Raw genomic sequence first — 21,143 nt, forward strand, 5'->3', positions numbered from 1 at the left:
GTATCCACTAACCGATGCGTGCCGGTTTTAGTTGATTTTTCTAACTTCTGTATACCGTGCAGGCATGGATGTAAAGGGTTACTTGTTAAAAAATTAGTTCTAATGCAATTGTTCTGGGATTTCGTCGCTGCTTTCAATACGAAGGATGTCAGGCAAATTTGGCCGAAAAATGCCGTCGGCTTCGGGTGATTTTAGTGGTTTAAATGTTTCCACAGCCCATCTTACACTCACTTCTCAGCTTTCGCTATTTTCTGGTTATCCTTTTTTCTCTCTCTGTCAGTTATTTGGGAATCAGACAAAATGTTACTGTCCTCCACCATGGGATAGGAGGCCGGGAAATGAGTTTTGAGAAATAGGTGCATTCTGCCCTCATGTTCAATAAATTTCTCATCTTCTTTTTCCAGACAGAGAGAGAATATTGCTCTGCCCTTAGTTAAACCCTGTATAGCTTAGATCTCTCTGGGGTTTGTTCAATCCCTGCACAGATTTGGCTGCAGTTATTCCGCTTTCTTTCACTAATCGCATTGCTATATGTTGCAAGTGCATTTTAAGAAATAGGTAACAATAGTATATAGATTGGAAATTTGAGCAAAAAAACAATCTTTTAAACTAAAAAAAATAAATTCAATGGCCACTGTGGGCTCTCAAAATTTTTTGATAACGGTTTACAGATAGAGAGAAAAGAAACAGCAAGAAACAAAAATCTAATTTTACAATAAGTTGTAGGGAAATGAACAAAAAAAGCCGATAGAATTCTCTCTGCCTTAGTGGCAAATAAAAAAATATGAAAGTAATAATAAATGTTTAATCGCTTGAAAAAAGACACTTTTTATATTTTTTTACAATAACAAGGAGGAAGAAAGGAAGGAAGGAGGAAGAACAAGTAATAAGGGTCCCTCACAGTCAAGTTCGGGAAGTATTCTCTCCTTTTCTCCGTGGCCCACCTATATATATTATACATAACCGGATCACCGCCAGAATCAAGAACTAGACCATTCCTGTCAAGATACACGCCGAGGAGGAATGAAGCCTGTCGTGAGAGTCCTCTCGAAATACCCATCATTTGGGTAGAACTGCTACGAAACCCAAGGGTTCTCGCCATGCGAAACAGATCGCACTATATGATTCCGAATTAATCTGATGATAACTGTGTGAGTCTGGGCACAGCAGCAGCTTATACATAATGCTCATAGTTTGGCGAAGCAGTGCTATTTAGCCCCATGCAGCACGCAGATATTTCCTTTCAAAGATCCTTATTTTCTCCACTTGGCTAGCACTCAAATTAAAATAGATAGGACACCCGTAGGTGAGCACCAGTCTAACCAAAATAAGATAGCTAATAATCTTAACCTTCTGGCTAAGATGTAGAGCATAAAAGAGTTTTCGAAGAGACAAGAGACGAAGAAGCAAGCGCTTTGTAGCGCCAGTTCAACGTGCTCGTTAAATTGGAGACGCTCGTCAAGACACACACGCAGGTATCTAAGGCAGGTATCACTTCTTATGAGGAATGCGCTCAGAACTATCCTCGTTCGCGACAATGTGGAAATCTCTCCAATTCTTTTTTAAGTTCCTACTGGCGTGCGCCAAGGGATTTAGAAACAGAATCGTTTCACACTTTTGCCCATTGATTTTCATCCGCCAGCAGAACTTAATGTCATCGAACATCTTCTGAAGTTCAACTTGCACCTCAGTTACTTTCTTGTGTGCCGGGCAGCCTATCAGATCGTCAGCAGAGGCAACCAACGACCTTTTAGGAAATTTATTAAACTCGAACAAGTTGAGTAATTCGCCGGTAAATACTGTGAAAAGTGTAGGCGCAGTCACTGTTCCTTGCTGTAATCTGCTCAGAACATGGAATTCTCTACTAGTATTGAGGCTTCCGTCCGTGATGACAAAGCACTTGTCATACAGCGTAGTATACACATCAGCGCTACATGGTGGTTCGGAAGCTCGCCCTTCAGGAGCCAGAAAATCAGCTCATCCAATCAGATGGTATCAAAGGCCTTCTCCATGTCAGTAAAGCAAGCGCACAAACCATTGTTAATCCTTCAGCAAATATCAGACGTTAACTTCGTCATTGCATTTATTGTCGAATGTTTATCGAAATTCGAATTTCGAATTCGACAATAATCAATTCCTCTTGATATGCCCGTTCAAGACTTTCAATACTAAAACTTCAAACACCGTGCTGATTTGTGCGGCAAACTGGCTCTTAGGACTAGATGAATCCTTCCCTATCTTTAGGATCTGGAACACTAGGGCTTTCTTCCATTGTCCTGGAGAGAACGAATTGTTCAAAAAATTATTGAACTGGATGCAATAATTACGAATGGCAATGTCTGGTAAATGCCTGAGGACCACGTTCGGAATGCCATCCATACCGGATGATCTCTTATTGTTTACCCTTCTAAATATGGAAGTTAACTCCACCCATGAGGTAAAGTAATCAAGCAGATTATCACTCCGTATAAGATCAGCCTGCAACGCAGAGCTAAACTGGAGAACTGTAGTGTGGTTGAGGGTATATTTGAAATTGAGGACATCTCGTGCTATGATTTCCGAAAGTCGCGTTGGCTCTAAGTCGGTTCTGGGCCGATGCACCAATTCAAAGTGTTCAATTTCGAATTTCAGAGTATCATCCATCACGATGTAATTGCGTTGCGCATCAGCAGTTACGCTATTCGTGTGTATACAATAAGGTGTTGTATCTGGCTACCACCGATGGCACAGGATTCTCCGCACAGTTACACGTGACTTCTTTCGGAATAACATATTTATCCTTGTAAACATCGCATCTGAATCACTTGGTGAAATGCCATTTAACTTCTCCCGCCATTGGGAGCCTTCTCACTTTTTTAAACCGTTTTATGGCTGTAATTCATTATCCTTCAATATATTATTGACGGGGGTTAATCATAGGGACGACTTGTTCAATTGTATCCAGTGTCAAGTTCTCCAGCTTGAGAAGATACTGAAGTATTTCCTCGATGCTCTAATTCCTGTCACCTGGCGCAATTGTACTATCGTTTTCCCCATCAAGAGGTGGTCATTCCTCTCGATATCCCCGAATAAACCTCTCTTGTCCATCAGCAGAAAGCGAATTCTTCGTCCATCAAACAGAACCTCAATAAGAATAGCGTTATGGTCGCTATCGTAAGGAAGAGTTTGTAGTTTCCGTTGAGGATTCTTAAAATTAAAGTTCAGGCGTGCGTCAGCAATGCACAAATCTAGATAGGAATTTGCCCTGGGCCAGGTTGGACTATCTGACCCGTATAATTCGCATTTATACTTTGATTTGAGGAATACTGCTCTGGGATTGTTTCTGGGGTTTAACCACGAAGTATGCTTAGCATTCAAATCGCCGGCTATAATATAATAATTATGCAGCCTGTTCAGTTCAAGTATCGTAAATAGAGGATGGAATTCTTCCTTGAACTTGGCTCAATTATTTCCCACTGCATAGACTGACAGAATGTATAAATTCCCTCCTTTAGCCAGTGAAAACAGAATACAAGAGATTTCCATACATTCAAAGGTTTCAAATTCAGGCCTATTAATATGCCTGAAACGATAATGGCGACTCACAGGTATTCCGGTACCATCTGCCTCATCGAAATTTCGTCTATCGTTCCTCACGAATTGAATGTTATCAAATGCTTTGGCCTGAGAAGGGTTTCCGAAATCAAGACAATGTCAGGCTGTTGTCTGGCAATGAAATTAAGGGGCTTCGCTCTTCGATGGATTCCTACGATGGAATTCACATTAATCGCGATGATCCGGAGGCTATCCACTGGTACATTTATATCTTTTTGGGGCTTCTTACCTCCCCTTATCGGAATACTTCTGCAAACGGGATCCCCGGGACAATTGGTGCCGAAGGGACGGTAGTCTTCAACGCCGCTGGCACCTTCGTCTTTTGGGCCGATCTTGGCGCCTGCTGCCTTGTCACCTTAATATTGCGATATGCAGGACATCCACGGTACGAAGCGGGATGCCCTCCTCTTCCGCAGTTGACACAGAAGGTTTTTTCCTTGTCCTCTGCTTCAGTCAGCAAACATTCGGGTGGCATGGCCTTTTCCGCACTTTACACATCTCAAGGTCGTTTGACAGTTCACTGCAGACTGACCATAGCCCTGTCATCTTCGGCAGGTACTTAAAACCAATTGCCTGGTAATGAAGCGACCTGATGCGAATCAGATCACTTCCCCGGCTCACCGGGCTTATCTGTACGAGGAAGTACGGCAGAACTCGTTTTCCAAAACGTATCTCCTCGTACTAAAGCGTGACATTTAGAGGAACTTGATCTCAGTTCCCGTCTCCCGGAGCATTTTGAGCACCTGATCGGGATCTTCCTCCGCATCCAAGCCTTTCAGAAGGAAGGTTTTCACTTTCTCTTCCTTTGGGGTGTAGACGAAGTGAGGTGCCTCCACTCGCTCGAGAACCTCCCGTGCTTTCTTGTAATCCGCTATTTTTTTTATATTTGATTTGGACTCTCTCGGCCCCTATCTTTTTGATAATAAAATGCGAGAGTTTCGCGCTCCCATTAAATAGAGTGGGTAAATCTCTGCCACCTAATTCATATACATTAATGGGAGGCATCCTTTCCCCCTTTTCTTTACTTCGGGTACCATTTGTGGCCCTGGTCGGAACATTTTTTAAATTGCTGCCTGGCTACAGAAGTATTCGAAGAAAGTTTCACTTTTCTCCTGGCCACTTTTGGAGACGGTGCAGCGGTCCCGCCTCCCAGTCATTAGCTGCTCCGTAAGCTTTCCATTTTTCTTTATCAATATTGATATTTGATTTTTAGGATCTTCGATAGGTCGCCTTTTCTTCTTTCAAGATCTGCTATTCTTACTTTGACTCTTTTGAGGTTTGGATCCTTCTCGATACGGACTCCACGAAAAAGTAACTTAAATAACAATTCAAAAGTAAGCTAGCTTGAATTAAGTCTTACATTATATGGTTCTGAGTGTTGGCCGACTATAAAAGACAATGAACGGCGTCTTACGGTAATGGAGACGAAGATGTTGCGTTTGACCAGTGGCGTGACACCGATCGTGGAAAAATTGCGAGAAAGATGTCTCCGTTGGTATGGTCACTCAATTCGTGCTAACTGCTTTCCTTACGTATGGACCAAAGAGGACGGCTTAGCGGCACTTTCATTCGCTTTACTCCTAGACAGAATCTGATGGATACACATATATGGCGATGACATCTCCCTGGTCTACGTTGGTAAGAGCAACATGAACCAGTTAGATTTCAACCGATTACTTCTGGTAATACGTACGTGGTCTGAGATTTTAGTTCACACTCAGCCTTTGGAGATAAATGCATATGGTAATTGTCTTATCACTACTAATGATGCTGACCTAGCGTAAACCAACTTCTTGTCCTCTCCTCGTATCCGACCCAAGACTCATTCTTTCGAACTCGAACCTTCATCAAGTGGGATTAAGGGTAAAAATAGAGACTTTATCCTTAGCCTATCCTGACGAAGTCACCCACCAGGTGATATTCAGGGTCATATGTGTTCGCTATTAACTAACTGGGTGGCTGTAGGCACAATCGATCAGATAACTTCAAGCTTGATCAAGGATCAAAAATAGAAAAAGTTGATTGATTCCTCTGTGGCCTTTGTTTGGTTCCTAACAGACTTCATTAAAATGGAAAATATTTTTTAAAATTTACCTATCAGACCCATGTGTATGCACGGGATCTAGAAATAGATATTGGAAGTTCCTAAAATCAGCCCTGATGCCAAGACGTAAATAGTGTTGCACTACGGAAGCCTCAATAATGCCTGGAAAACTGCATGCTACATAGAATTGTGGCTTGATTAAAAATAGTTCTCCCTTTCTCAATCTAAAATTGCTTTTCCATCGATTATAAATGTATGGCTTGAATATGGATCCCCGAAGCCACCCATATGACTCCAAACTGCTCCATTCTATTCTTGCTTCATGTCTTTTCAAACGTCCTCATTATTTCTTCTTGTTTTCATCAATTCTTCACATCGCGCAGCATTCCCATATGCACACTCTAGATTCATTTCGTCCCCATGGAATTTTAATGCAAGAACAGTATTGGCAGCGTCCCTGCTTTGGCTCTTGCAGAAGACCTCGTAACTCGTTTTTATTTTCGTTTGTGACCGAGAACATTCCTCGCCAGTAGCAGCACTAGAAAAGGAAGATTGGGCAAGTTAGTGCGCCGAGTAACGCTTCTATAAATAAAATCGCTTGGGGCACGTTCACGACATTTTATGTTTGTTTGTATGCCGAGGACATGCCATGCAACACTACTGTAGGTGCAATGAGCGACATTCGAGCGAGTGAAAACAAAAAACGAAAAACTTTGGAAGAAGATGGACAGGCCACGATGGGGCTATAAAAGATACTTTTAAATCCGTGACTGTCTCGACTGGGGCTTTGAAGTAAGACAGAACGGTTCTGTGAACGGTATCACCTTGGACAGATATTTGCCCCATATATAGTGCGACGGTCTGCAGGGACTACCCCAATATGCTACAGTTGTAAGTCGATGGGTGTTTCTTGCACTTCCCAGTTGCTTCCATGACTTCTTTGGTGTTCTTTTTAGATATCGGTTTGAATATGTTTTCAGTTGATTTTGTGTTACGTGGAAATAATGCATGCAGTGGCGGTATACGTGTCGTGGTCGCGGTCAAGGTAGCTCTGGTGGTAACCAGTGCAATGCCTCCTGATGTAACACTGATCCGAATGGACGTACAGTCAACGATGGCTTATAAAATGCAGTCGAATGAGATGTCTATCGATGCGTGACTATTTTGATTGTACGCTTATTTCTTTGAACACTGAGACTGTGTAGCCCATGGGAGGTAAATTTGAATGCAGCTTCGCCCTTCAATCCGAGGGTAAGTTCTTGGAAAGAAGCTCCTTTTTGTGGTCAGGACTCTGTTTCAAATATTTCTATTTAATTTCATGGAAGTGTACTTTGCATTCTTGCTCGCCACCGTAAATCTCCACAACTCCTAGTTCTTTGCCTCCGTAATAGCCGTTTATGCATCACATGAAATCCGTAAACAAAACGCAAGGTTAAGAAAGATGAATGTCTTTGCCATAAGGCACCTCACGACCATTATAACATGTGCATGACAATGGTCTTGTCGAGGAGGACTATTGCATGCATTTTCAGTTTACTTGAAGTTTTGCGATAAACCGTGAGGGACGTCATATGTAAATTCGAACATGTAGAGCTTCTCCCCTTTTTACGGCAATGCCATGCAGTAAATTTCAAAAGAGCCGAATTGAATACGAGTGATGGCTCCAACCAAGTAAAGAGACAGCTTTCAAATAAATGGTCTGCACACTAAGAATAAGACGAATACTTTCCTGGCACGAAAGGTCTTTTTGGGACCACCGCTTAAAGGAAGCCGCATCTTCCACTGTCGGGTAGCTTTGAACGGCTTTATGTCTGGTAGTGTTAGGATCGCTATTGACGAAGTTCAATTTCTCAGGGTTTTATATAAAATAGACAATATCATGCTGCGATTATCTCGTCTAAATTGTGATTCTGAGTGCGAAATTTCAGTCTCAGTGCAGCACTATCTTGCCAGTCACTGACTGACTAAGCCGTTCCCGCAGAGATTAACAAAATATCTACATTCGCTAATAGCTAATATCTATTCATCATGCGTATCCCGAGCGGATTAACTGATCTCGTTGTTATTGCTCTGGCTCTTTATTGAGCTGCATTTCTACAGATTTCACATGCTTCACTCGATTATCTCTTTTTTTACCGACGAACACGATTTCCGTAATATGGATCAATCACACAACGAGCAGAGGAAATAAATGGAAGGAATTTCTTTGGAATTTGATTCTTTTTTTCGGTTCTTTCCTTCATCACTCGCCTCACCATGCAAGATAGCAATACCATCATCATCACCACCGTCATGATCGTTAGCATCATTCACATCAGGTGGACCTTTAAGAAGCATTGAATCAGGTGTGCGCTTGCTTTTGAATGGTGCAAGCCCCATTGAGAAATTTTGGTATTTCAGGAGCACGGAAGCAAATGGATAAATGCTGGAATGAATGCGTTTTTTATGGATATGATTTCTAGAAATGTGAATGAGCAAACAATATGCACATTGTGCAGGTTGGGCCAGTGAAAATGATGAAAAGCCTACTTGAATACAAACGGTGAATCAAATATGAATTGGATTGTAAATTTAGTGTAACCAGAGGTGGTGGTAATATGCTGGATGTTTCTGACTATCCGTGGAAAGTAATCAGATTTGGTTTGTTGGTTTCGAATAGATTTCAAGAGTAGTTAGAAATCGGAGCCACACGTGTTCCGTGGGAACTACATAGCCCTATCATGGTGGAATATGCTTTCTACCTTGGACGTGTTATAATGATTCGGAATGTATGTCAAATGAAGTGAGCTCTGCCGTTCGACAGTTTGGTCATTGGGCTTTTAAATTGCAGAGTTCACCGAATTAACTGCAGCATAGCATTTTTTTAAATTGCTTTTTCCTAAAATTTGTAACTTCTGTATTTTCATCTTATAGATTTCATTCTTTAAATTGTTCGTATAACATTTTTCCTTCGATGTCACTTTGAAGTTCCAAACTCCCCCACTTCATAAAAATTCTATTTCTTTCTTTAGCTATTCATATTGTTATCCTGCTGTTGCTATCATTGGAACAATTGAAGATGCAGTTTCTACATTGCGTGCGAAAATTATCTTTGCCTGGACAAGCGGCAATAACTAGTCGACAACAACGGTTTGGTGAAAGGGCTGTTTGAACGGTTAACAAGAAAGTAGTAAGAGATTTACATTAAGATAACGAGAACAGAGGGTAGGCGGCAAAAAGTTGTAGACGTTGTAGATTCGCACAGAAATTCATTATCATTGCATAGGAATCGAGTCTTGGTGGGTTTGTGAGATGTCGAACTTAAAAATTTATTCGAGTTGTTAGTTTAGGGAGCACCTTGTCATCCGGTTTCTTCGTCGGTCTTGTTCAATCTTCTTCGCAATAAGAAGAGCCCTAACATAATGCGCAACACGACCCCAGCTGCCAGCTGGAGCAGCATCTCTCTGACAATGTTGTTTGGAAAGAGCTTCCCTGTATCTGCGTAAAGCTGCTGGCAAAAGCCGTCCCACCTTTTGCAAGAGAAAAAGATGTGTCCACCGTCAGCCCCCACTCCATTGCCCGAACCCGAACGTAAAGGGCAACACGATATGCCTCCTTACCAAGAGCGTCAGCCCATACCTCTGCGCCGTAGAGTAGGACAGCCTGCGTTAAACTCATGAGGAGACGTCTCCCGCTGGGCGTAGGATCCCCAATGTTTGCCATTAGCCTACTTAGCGCCGAAACTCCAGCTGCAGCCTTGTTCGCTGTTGCTTTGATTTACTCAAAAAAGCTCATCTTTGAGTCAAGAGTCAACCCGAGGTACTTTACCGCTGGTTTTGACTTGATTATCAACTCGCCGAAAGATATGGGACGCAGGGTCGGAGTTCTCTTTTTAGTCAGGATGACTACTTCGGTTTTTTTCCAGTGCAAGGTTGAAACCATGAGTAGTCATCTATAGGCTTAACTGTCGCATCAATATTCCGAGTCTGATTTGCACCTGTACGACAGTGGGTCCAGCAACAAGCGCCGCGAGATGATCTGCATAGCCGACCAGACGCGACTGTTCTGGCATGTCGAGTTTAAGTAGACTATCATAGCGTTTCAGGAGCCGGCCCTAGGATGGATCCCTGTGCTACCCCCGACGCGACCTCCATCCTCTTGTGACCCTCTAGTGTTTCATAGAGCAGGGAGCGGCACGTGAAAAGTATTGTCTAGTTTGCCTAGAAAGTCTTTCCATTTTACGGAACTAAAGGAGTTTCTGACGTCAAGCATTTCGAGGGGCACCACCCGTGCTCTCTTTCAGGCAAGTGTTGAATGCGCCGAGCAGTAGGTCTCGGCGGTATTGGAGTGCCAGTTTGTATACCTCTGCTGGAATACCATCGGGTCCTGCCGCCTTCTTGCTTTTCATAGAGGGGACTACTTGTTCCAATTCTTTTATAAGGAAAAGTGGGCAGCCCTTTGCGCTCTCCGCACCGATGTCATCATCACATACGGGGTGCGCAGGGAATAGTGCCCTTGCTATGCGGTCCATCTGGTCGGCCTTAAGGGAGGGAGAAACTGTGGCATTCCCGCCGGAGCTCTGCGATTTCTACTGGGCCCTTCTGGGCATGAAGGCTCCGCAGGCCGCCATTATCAGGTTCATAACTGAATTTACGACAGTGTTGGCTGCAGCGCTACCGCCCCAGGAATACCCTCCAGCGCGGCCTCAGCTGTTCCAAGAGTTTCGGCAAACCTCCCGGTGTTCACTTTCGCGACGTTCCATGGACAGAAAGATCGGCGGGGGGGGGGGCGTACACCGAGAGTTTGTGTCCACCACTTCGAAAGTTCTATATTGATGGTCGCTTGTCCAAAAGTCTTTCAGAACTTGCTACCCGTCCACCAGGGACACCAGTGATCCCGACATGAAGGTTACGTCTGGAATGCTTCCCCAAAGCCCGGGCTGCGGGACGTTGGGGTGGATCCGGTGTTTAGAACTGCCAGTCCTTTTCTCGCCGCCATTTCCAGAATTCGTTTCCCTCTGGGATCTGTGTAAGGCATGCCCCATTCAAGTGCCCTAGCATTGAAGTCACGCCCGACCAGGATCAGCCCATCTGTGCCTGAGATAGCGCCCTCCAAAGCATCGAGCCTCCGTCGAAATTCGGGCATCGTCTCATTTGGCGTAAGATAGGCTGGCTCCTGATATACGCCACAACTACCACCTTGGCAGAACTAGGCTCACATCACCACATCGACGTACCTCCGCCCCATAGAACAGAACCGACTGCGTTTCTTCCATAAGGAGACGTCTCCTACTAGATATAGAGCCCCAACATTCGCATTAGCCGATTAAAGGCCTAGACTCCAGCTGCAGCCCTGTCCCCAGCTGCCTTGATTTGCTCGAAGAAGCTCATCTTCGAGTCGAGCATTAAACCAAGGTATTATTTAACCGCTGGTTTTGACTCTATAGTGGCCCACCAGCACCGAATCAGCAACGCTAGTCACATCTTTGTTTCGCATGCCAACATTTTTACAGATCACAGTATTATTCCGATCCCCATTGTTGACCTTGCCACCCTTGTAACACAAAGAGCTTCTATCCTGCTTTTCGCGCTCTGGCTATGTGCCCATGAGAACAGGGCCTAAAAAGTGTGGCCAAAACCGTCGATCCCCATATCCTGTAATTGATTGTTTGTCATATTTCTTCGGGCTTGACAACGGGCATTCATGCATTGAGGAGCCTTCAAATCAGAAATTTATTTTCATCAACGGGAGGGGAGAGGAGGAAGTGGATTGTTAGTTCAAGGCATCTCCAGTGGCCGAGCTCTATGTTTTTTACAACGAGAAGAACCCGAACGTAATGTGGAACACGGCTCCACCTATCAGCGCTCGTCAACAATTCCTCGACAATGTTCTCTAGAAAGGGAGTCTCTGTGTTTAAGCGGGTCATCCCGTGTGGAGGCCGTTTTTTTTTGGGTTTTTTTCGAAATTTTTTGTGAGGCCCTGGCTAACGGTACACATTTTTCACCATAGATTCATTAATATCTTGACCATTCATAGTAATTTTTCCACCCCGATCACATAGTTGGTTATTGACATACAGGACAATTTATGCACCCATCTCCAAAAAAAGGTGTTTTTCTGCTGTCACGCTAGAGGGCACTGTGATCATCTTAAAGAAAAAATGTAAACGGCATTTTACAGACTTAACTATAGTCCGCAAACTAGGATTATTAAAAAATATTGAAAGCTAAATTTTTGGTGCCTTGTTAAACTTTTTTTGTGAATTTTGGTGTTTTTTACGGCTTCTTCAATGAATAAAAAAAAACTACTACACGAATCGCAATTATCCTAGTTTGCGGACCGTAGAAATATGTTCTGAATAAGTCCTGAAAATTTCAAAGAATTTCGTTGGATTTTGGGCTATGGTGAATGCGATTTTTAGCCATAAAACCTTAACTGACCATTAATCTGCTATACCTAATCCATAAACCTTAGGTTTCTTGTAGAAACACATGTACAGCCTTGACTTCAATTTTTATCCTTTTAGCGAAGTCATTCGAACGTCATTCAGGTGTTTAACACTATAATTTCCGAACGACTCCGAATATCAAAAAATCACTTTGCCTATATATTTTACACTATATCTTGATACAATTGATGCCAAAAAAAAATCGATTCCGCGAATCCGACACACGGGATGACCCCCTTAAATAAAGTTGTTGAAGAATCCCGTTTCACTTTCCACAAGTAAAATAGTTGTCATTGGCATCATCCACAATCCTGTTGCCCAACAAACAATCTGGAGACCACGCCTTGCCAATCTTGAACAGATAAGATTGAAAACATCCATGACCACTTAGGAGTTGGGTAAGGAAATAGTGAGTCTCAGCGTGCTTTCTAAGTTGTCAAGAGAGTTGCCACTCATTTAGTGTACGTTGCCGTTCTTGACGAGTAACCACCTCCCTTGGATACACTTTACGCTTTAGACTCCTTAGCAGAAAGGACATAAGGAATCACTCCGGCAATCACCATCACGGCCGGTTCAGAGACGCACGACCGTGCGTGCGTGTATAAAACAAAACCTTATTAAAATCGGTTTACTGTATCTCTGTCTGTCCGTCACAAGCATTTTTTTCTCGGAGACTGTAGCAACGATTGACACCAAATTTGGTGGAAAGGTGGGAACTGTGAACACTCACGCATACATCTTTTCACGTCGAACTTAAGGGGAGTTTCACTAAATATAGTCACGAAGCAATATAGGCTATACTACAAAGCTTGATTCTACCAAGTTTGGTGGAAATCGCACTACTACTAACAAAGTTATAATAGGTCAAAGTTGTCACTTCTTTGGCAATTCAAGATTTTGAATGTCAATATCACCCGGAAGTGGATATTCTCACATAATATATGCATATATTACGTGGTAGGTTCTAATGGGACAAATGCACACGCAAATGTATTTATAAAAGGAATACACAAAGTCTTTCATATCATCAGCTTCCGGTTTCTCGACTTGTTTATAAACGGTCTTAATGTCTCCACTGGAGTTGAGAGAGAAAGCTGAATGAATGGTTAGGATAATAAACAGCTCGAAGTAGTTACTACAATGGCAAATCCTTGGATGAATTCTACTAGTCGACATCCAGGTTTAGGTAAAGGATCAATTTTCTAAAGAGACGTCCTGTTTCTTCAAACCGGATGAAAACTAGAAAGGGTCACTCCCCCCCCGTTAAAGGGTTAAAGGTTTTTTACATCATTATGATACAGTTTGAATTTTCAACGGGAACAGGTAGGTAGGGTATACAAGGAGATAACACCGATAAACAACTCCGTTATGACATTTCCAAGTGGAGGTGGCATCGCTTTTCAACCCCTTCTCAAATCGTGACGATAATTGCCAGAAATAGCCCCCTTTGGGGCGCCGTAACACTTTTGAATAGAGGGTATATATTCTCCACTCAATTCGCATCCGGCAGGGAGTTGGAAAATCATATCATAATTATGATATCAAAAAAAGTCCCTTTGAGAGGGTCACAATTTCGTATACTGCAATGACCGCCACGATTTTTCAACGAGGTTGGAGAGAGACCACTTTCTGCTGCTATTTCTGCACATTATTTTGAAGTGTTCGAATTTTGCCGCTAATTCTTAAGTGGAGTTGGAGACAGGGGACCTTCTCCCTCGTACATACTCTCCTCCTTTCTGAAGAGGAGTTCGAAATTCAAACTTTACCATGACACTGTTGGAAAAACTAAATTGAGGCTCCATTTCTTTTTAAGCGGACATGGCCCCTGCGAGTTTTCATCGGTTATAAAAAAGAGAATGTTCCCTCCCTTCCCTCCATCTCCTGCCCATCCTGGGAATGAGGTTAAAATTCAACCTTTACCAAAGTCATCTTTGGCGAATTGTTTAGGTTGATGAGAGCACAGTTCGATGGTCTTCTTTGGTGGCATTGAAAGTCTTGAAATTCCAGCTAAAACTTGATCAGCCCATCAACAATTGGAGATAAAACAAAATATGAATTAATCTTAAGTACCAATTAGTAATTATTCAAAGACTATCAAGATCTTTATCTTCATCTTGATTGGAGAGAAACCCCCGAGATACGGACATTAGTACTCGCCGATTATAGCGAATATGTCAATGGAATCATGTGTGGAATAACCACCTGACGCTTATCATTTACGTTCTAACCTTGACATCTCAAATATCTTACCTCACATCTCAGGCATATTCCTTAGAAAACAACGCGAGCTCTGAAACTGTAATAAGCAAAACAACGCAATAGAGCAGAAATCATGCTTTTAATGTTGAGTACAAATAAGATATGAAAAATACTTTTTTATCATATCTGTGAAAAATTCTTTTTGCGATAAGACTTTGCACTCTCCATCAAAACGAAATATATCGGCATTTCATGTTCGATAGATACCCGGGAGTGCACGCACAATATCGGGAAATTCTCCTCTGTTTTCGTAAGACCGGAGAGCCTTTGTCAATTTGTCAGTCTATTAATTGTGTATCTAAAAGTGCGGATCGGATCGAAATTTCACTATCGGGTTCAGATACGATTCTGATTGCAAAGACCAACGGTTGCAGTGAAAATTAACAATCACTTATTCAAATGTTGTAGAAAATGTTTAATATCAGTGATAAAATCCGTAAGATCTTCGCCCGACAGACAGACACCTACAGCTTCGGCGAGGAAGAAGTATCTGAGAATGCGGATGGAGCAGCATCAGATACGCATCCAGAATCGGAGGAGGTTCGTCTAAACATTGAGTAGATTTATGAATAAGCAGAATTTACTGCGTATTTTTAAAAAGCGGGGGTTTGAGCGCGGGTATACCCAGACCTAGCTGCTAGACTGCTGATAAAACCGATAACTCCTCGAAATTTTGCTTTATTAGTCACAATTTCATCGGCAATAGATACTGGGCACCTGTACTCGTACGTAATCTTATTATATTTCATGAGTGACCGATTAGTTTTGTATCGCGTTTATGGGTATTTGTACCCCGCAAATAATGCACCGAGCGTAGGTGTGTTGTGGTTGATTATGGGGTGAAATTGATAGTCTCATGGGACATTTTTTATAATTTTGTTGTTTTGGTTACTAGCGGCAGGGGAGAACACCACAAATGCAGGGTCTTGTTTCAAAGAAATGTTGCCTGGCTTTGTGTTCGATCTCTGTTTCACTATTCTCTGCCTTAAGATAAACAGCTTTTTGTTCTGGTAATTGAAGTCCCACTGGCCTTCTATTCAGTGTTCTCCTTTTTCCTCAGAAGTTCTACCGTTAATTGGATCTACCACTACAAATCTTTAATTTCAATAAATTTTGAGTTAATCAATTGCAACCCAAAATTATCAACAATCGGGGCAATTGGAAGGCAGCTATCTGCATGCAGATTGCGGCCACAACCTCTGAATCAGCACTCCTAATCATAAATTAACAATCAATCTTCTCACCTGTTCGATTGGCAAAACTACAATAAGAAAAAAGTAATGTTTTCCGATTAACTTAATTGGCAACAACCACACGTTGTACAAGCAAAAGATACCTGTGCGCCTCCTCCTAGTTTCATGTGTGCCACTTTAAGCAATGAAGGCCCGACAAGCGTGCCTTGTGTGTTACCTGGCCTAACCGACGTTTGGACGTGATGGCGCTAAGACGAACTGTTGCATCTTTATCTTTCTAGTTTTCCTCTTAATGCAAATAACCGTAACGCGTATAGCCTGCAGCGAAACTGTGGTTTATATGGTTAGTTCTGCAAAGCGTACTACATGCGGGGACTTTGTATCATTAACGGATATGCTAAATAACCTAGCGTGATTGCGAGATGCGGGCTTTCGATCATCACTAATCGAATGGTATCTTTTCTTCGTGGTCATTTGTTTTGATTGCCCTCTGTAGGTCATGAGTGAGTGTGTAAATTGCTTGGTGGTCAGTAGGGTAGCAAACGGCTCTGGATTTTAGGTAGTTTTCAAGCTATGCATGGAGAAATCTACCTGAACTGCCCAGCTTTCAATATATCTCATTTATACGCTCTATGGGTCACTTGCTTTCTAGCAGTCGTCAAGGATTTTCCGCCTAACATGCATTGCTTTTCACTAAATTTAGGTTTTCTACGTTATAGGTTCACAAGAGCCTTACTCCTTCCAAACATCCAATCGCCATCAAGATCGATCGATAGCGAATCATTAGCACGATCCTACACATTCTGCATGATTGCAGCACGAATCCCATTATCTTAATGACTTTCCTTCGTCATCATCAACCGCAGTATCATTTTCCTCTGCTATGACCACGAACAGGTGAGAAAACGGTAATCGAATAGACTTTCACTGAAACGTGAGGTTCCCAAATGTGTAAAAAGATTATGTTCTCTGGCCACTCAGTGGACTCCCAGGTCTGATCAAATGAATGAATGCCGCGAGACCTGACTAGCTATGCCTGATTGACTGACAGGTTTATCTGGGTCGACTGGTTGCATCTCTACTTCGTTCCTGGGGCGCTAATGAGACTTGATTGAAGCCGAGATTTTTTGTATCGTGTTTGATTTAGCATTTTAATTGGAAGGTATTATGTAAGTGGATGAGTCGGAATCTAGCAGATATTCCCACGGGTTTCAAGGGACTTGTGTGTTATGGGAATGCATTTAGATGAGGTTTCTTATCGGAAATTGTATTTGAAATGTGACAAATCCAATGTTTCGAGATAACATTAACTTGTTTTAGGATTCATGTGGGAAGTTAATTGGTTCTACTTTTTGACATATTTATCTTTTTCTTATTTATTTGCTATTACAGTAAAAATCAACAATGATTCAGCATATATTGTTGAAAAAGTCGAATTGTCGCGTTCCTGCTTGACGGTGATTTTGTTTTTTTCATTATTTCCGAATTATTACAAACCCAACAGATGCTTTCAATTCGACAAAATTCCATCCAAATATCGCAGCTAACCATATAATAGAATGGTGCGGAACAGACTTCTAAAGGGGCCATCAGTAGCAGAATACAGCTCGACGCCATTTATATTAGTATACCAAGTGTGTCGGCGTATGTAGGCCATATTTAATTGTGGGGGCTTAGCACTATACCAACAAAAAGGAACTCAATGAAGTTGGAAAGTGCCTCTTTGTTTACTGATTGAATTTGAGTATTGTTAACCTTAGATGAACGCACATACTAATTGGGTGGTATATAGTAGCATACCACCCAATTAGTATGACTTTTGTCAGAAATTTTACCTTCGAATCTATGTCTTTTGCAGCCCAGCTCTCCAGTCTTTCTGCTCCTCGAACAAAATTTTATTGATCTCGAGCTACCGTACCATAATAATACAGGTACCTAGGAATTCCGCAAGGAACCCACGTTCGAGTTGGTGATCTGAAGGATGCTACGCCGTCCGAATTCCTGCGACGTGTAAAGCTGGTACTTAAACCGTATCTCTCGGGGAAGAATAAGATAAGCGTATCGAATGTATTCGCTATCCTTTCACTGGCTTATGAATTTGGAATATTGCCGTGGACGAAAACCGATCTGGAAAACGCCCAGCAGCGGATACGGACAACCATATCCAAATTCCGAATGAACCTGCCTCGTGGCATCAGGAGTAGGGGCGTGATTGACGTGGCGGTACAACATCATCGCCAAGTCGACTCGCTGCGCACTTATTTTTACAGCAAAAAGCAGGCGAGTCACTTGCATGCGGCTGTCTGTAATGCAGACTGTGGGTTGCCTCCACTTAACTTGAAGGATCGATCTTTCAATCCTGTGACTGGGGTGAAGTCAGCTCAGGAGCGGATCGATGAATGGAAGTCGAAAACAATGTATGGCAAACATGTCTTAGGCAGTCATTTGTGGATTTGCATTTGGTGAACAGATAGCTGTATGCTAGCAAGCTCCTTGCTGAGACGGAGAGATTTATCTGTGCCTTTCAGAACGGCATGGTTACCACCTGAGCTTATAAAAAGGTCATAATGAAAGAGTGTGTGGAGAACGACCAGTGTAGAATATGTGGCTCGGTGTTAGCGACGTTGGGTCATCTAATTTCTGGCTGCACTGTAATTGTACCGGTGCAAATCGCGAACAGTGCTTTATGTATTGGGACCGTCAGGTTCCAACTGATCGACGCATACCGCAAAACAAGCCTGACGTACTGTTAGGTGACAAGACGGGTTGCTCTGCGTATATTATTGATATTGCTATCCCCCATGATAGCAACATCTAACGGAAATACGTGAAGAGGAAGGTGAACTATGAGCCACTGGCTCGGGAAATCAAAGAAATTTGGCGTCTCGAGCGGGTGCTTGTAGTTACCATAATATTGTTAGCTGCAGGTATTGTACCTTAATCTCTCACGGCTTTCCTTGATGTCCTAGCGCCCTCACCGTCTTGTTCGAATCATGCAGAAATATACGATTCTGCACACGTGTTCGATATTGTGGGGAGTTTCCGACAGATTCCCTCCCTAACCTACCACCGGCCACATCATCAGCGTCCCTTTCTTTTTTAAGTAGGTAGGATCATCCGAGTCTAAATGCTTGTCACTTAGTGGTAGTATTACCATACGTTAAATCCGGCATATTTCGATATTGTGACAACTCAGAAAATAATACCGTGAAGGGATGTTGCACTGCATCTTAGGAGAACTATTGCGTTCTTTTAATATAACCATTAATTAGTATAGTTATAAACTATAGTATGTCCTTTGAACCTATAACCGAGAGGAGCTTTATTATTTTCCGTGCTGCCAAGTGTTTTGATCTGGTGTCTAGTATTAAGTATGCTCCCCCGGCTCAAATGTCGGACACTTTCTCAGAGATGAGGAGCTTTCATCACTCTACTCACAGAAACTGCAGACAGTGTCCGTTGATATCTCTCACTTCTTTAGGTTTAGCCTGCAGTGATCAGCGCTTCGGTTCGTAGATTGATATCCTTTCTAGGCGGTATCCCGAATTACTGATACCGAGGGACAACATGATAACGAGGTTTCACTTCGATAAGAAGTTTGAAACACGTTGGAGTAACAAGGCAAACTGGGAGAGCGTGGCTGCGACATACGGCTTAAACCAGCAACTGATTACTTGGTACACTGACGGATCCCTCACAGCAGAGAGAGCGGGTGCCGGTGTCATTGGTCCAAGGAAAATGTACTTTGAGCCAATGGGCAGGTACACTAGCATATTCCAGGCGGAAATTTACGCCATAGACAAATGTGCCTCCTTTAACCTGCAAAGGAACTACAGGGGGCAGAACATAGCTATTCTCACCGATAGCCAAGCAGCGATCAAGGCACTTGGGTCCAACCAGGTGAACTCTAAACTGGTATGGGAATGCCTTGAGAGACTGAATACACTCGGCTCGTCCAACAAGGTCTGGATACTTTGGGTTCCAGGGCATGCTGGGCTGGAAGGCAATGACGCAGCGGATGAACTAGCCAAGAAGGGAGCAGGGATGCCTTTGCACGGGCCAGAACCCTTCTGTGGAATCGGAAACGGTTTCATGGCTATGAATCTAAGAAACGAAGAGAAACGGTTGAGGGAACTATATTGGGCGGGCCTACCAGGGATGGAGCAGTCCAGGGTGCTAATTGGGGGATACGAACCCATGCGCACAAAGGATTGCTTAAACCTCACCAAAAAGAACCTTCGAATCATAGTGGGAATTCTCACTGGTCATTGTCGGCTGAACTACCACCTAGGGAAGCTAGGGATATCTACGGACACTGCCTGCAGGTTCTGTGAGGAGGAGGACGAAACCTCTATGCACGTCCTGGGACAGTGTCCGGCACTTGTGCAAAGTAGGTCGATACATCTGGGAGAACACTTAATACCAGATGCAAAGCTAAAACTTCTGGAAGTGGGGAACATACTAAAGTTCCTAACGGTTACAGGCCTGCTTGAGATACTATGATCAATTGGTACACTATAACCAGTAAAAGGGGCACAGTAGTTCTTCAAGGACGCGGTGCGACTTTCCCTTAACAGAATAATAATAATCCTCTCATGAGCACTCTAGACTATTAAATTCCTGGTAAATTCGCACAGTAAAGTTTCCTCTTCTAATGTCGTGGCCATGAACCCATTTTCGACGGCACAGAATGGATCCGGCCCGTATAGCGGCGTCGCTTCCCCTTTCCTGGCTAGCTCGTCCACTATCTCATTGCCTTCTAACAAAATATGACCTGGAACCCAGAGTATCCAGACTCATATCCTTAATTATGACATAGATCCGCTTGTATGAACATTGATTGTAAATCACTATCGCACTGCTGCTTATGGCAGGGCTGTGTTTGTTGTTCCCAAATCAACCCCCGCCCGAAGACGGCCGTGGGATTATGCTTACACGGCAGATACTCTCGTTAAACCTGCAGGATCTTCATATACCGTATATGGGAGTTGAGGAAGTATACAAAATTCCTCTGGCCAATTGATGAACTCATTTATACTGTATGCACACTCTAATATTCTTTCGCTTTCTTTACCGGAAACTACATTTCTGTGACTCTGCTGATATTTATTTGGTGATTTGATCAAGTTTGGCTGGTGCTTAACGTATGTTGTATTCTTAGCATGTCTGAAGATACTTTTATCGCGGTACGGAGTTTCTACTTGAGTTGATTCAAAATTTCAACAACAGACGCTTCAATAAGATGGCGTAGTTTCAGCGAACCCTCTTCACTTCACTTTGACTAATACCACGAAGGCGTATAGTCTGGCAGCCGCAACTGCGCTACAATAGACAACAGCCTGAACCTCACAATACCGTGTGATGTTGTATATGCCACCACTTCTGCTCTGGTAATGTCAATTCGTACACGCTTCCTAATAACAGCTGGGACTGTAAAAGCAGAGATGGCTGACGGGTTCGTCCAGGGCAGAGGTAGCTCAATAGACGCTCCCTTACTTCTGCTCCGAGACCAGCGCGACTGAAAGTAGCTTCGAGGACTTAATTCGCAGATATGACATGAATACGAATTATATTGGGCGAAAACTACCAGATTTAGACTCAAGCTGGACGACTCAAAAATGATTTT

At 42.9% G+C, this 21,143-nt stretch overlaps 1 protein-coding gene across 5 annotated transcripts in view; it reads left to right on the plus strand.

Annotated features, from left to right (window-relative positions):
* LOC119655183 (cytospin-A-like) overlaps positions 1-21,143 on the plus strand; it is a 498,871-nt gene that overhangs the window by 231,859 nt on the left and 245,869 nt on the right. For 3 of the 5 annotated variants that reach the window (XM_038060940.1, XM_038060942.1, XM_038060943.1), the window contains exon 1: positions 14,505-14,864. The exons of 1 other annotated variant lie outside the window; for it this stretch is intronic. In XM_038060940.1, the coding sequence (XP_037916868.1) occupies positions 14,736-14,864 (129 nt within the window). In that variant the 5' untranslated portion in view covers positions 14,505-14,735. Of the gene's footprint in view, positions 1-14,504; positions 14,865-21,143 lie in introns of those variants that run through there. One more of the 5 variants, XM_038060946.1, reaches the window with a different exon arrangement.

This window comes from Hermetia illucens, chromosome 4 (assembly GCF_905115235.1).
Source record: "Hermetia illucens chromosome 4, iHerIll2.2.curated.20191125, whole genome shotgun sequence".
NCBI classification, from domain to species: Eukaryota; Metazoa; Arthropoda; class Insecta; order Diptera; family Stratiomyidae; genus Hermetia; species Hermetia illucens.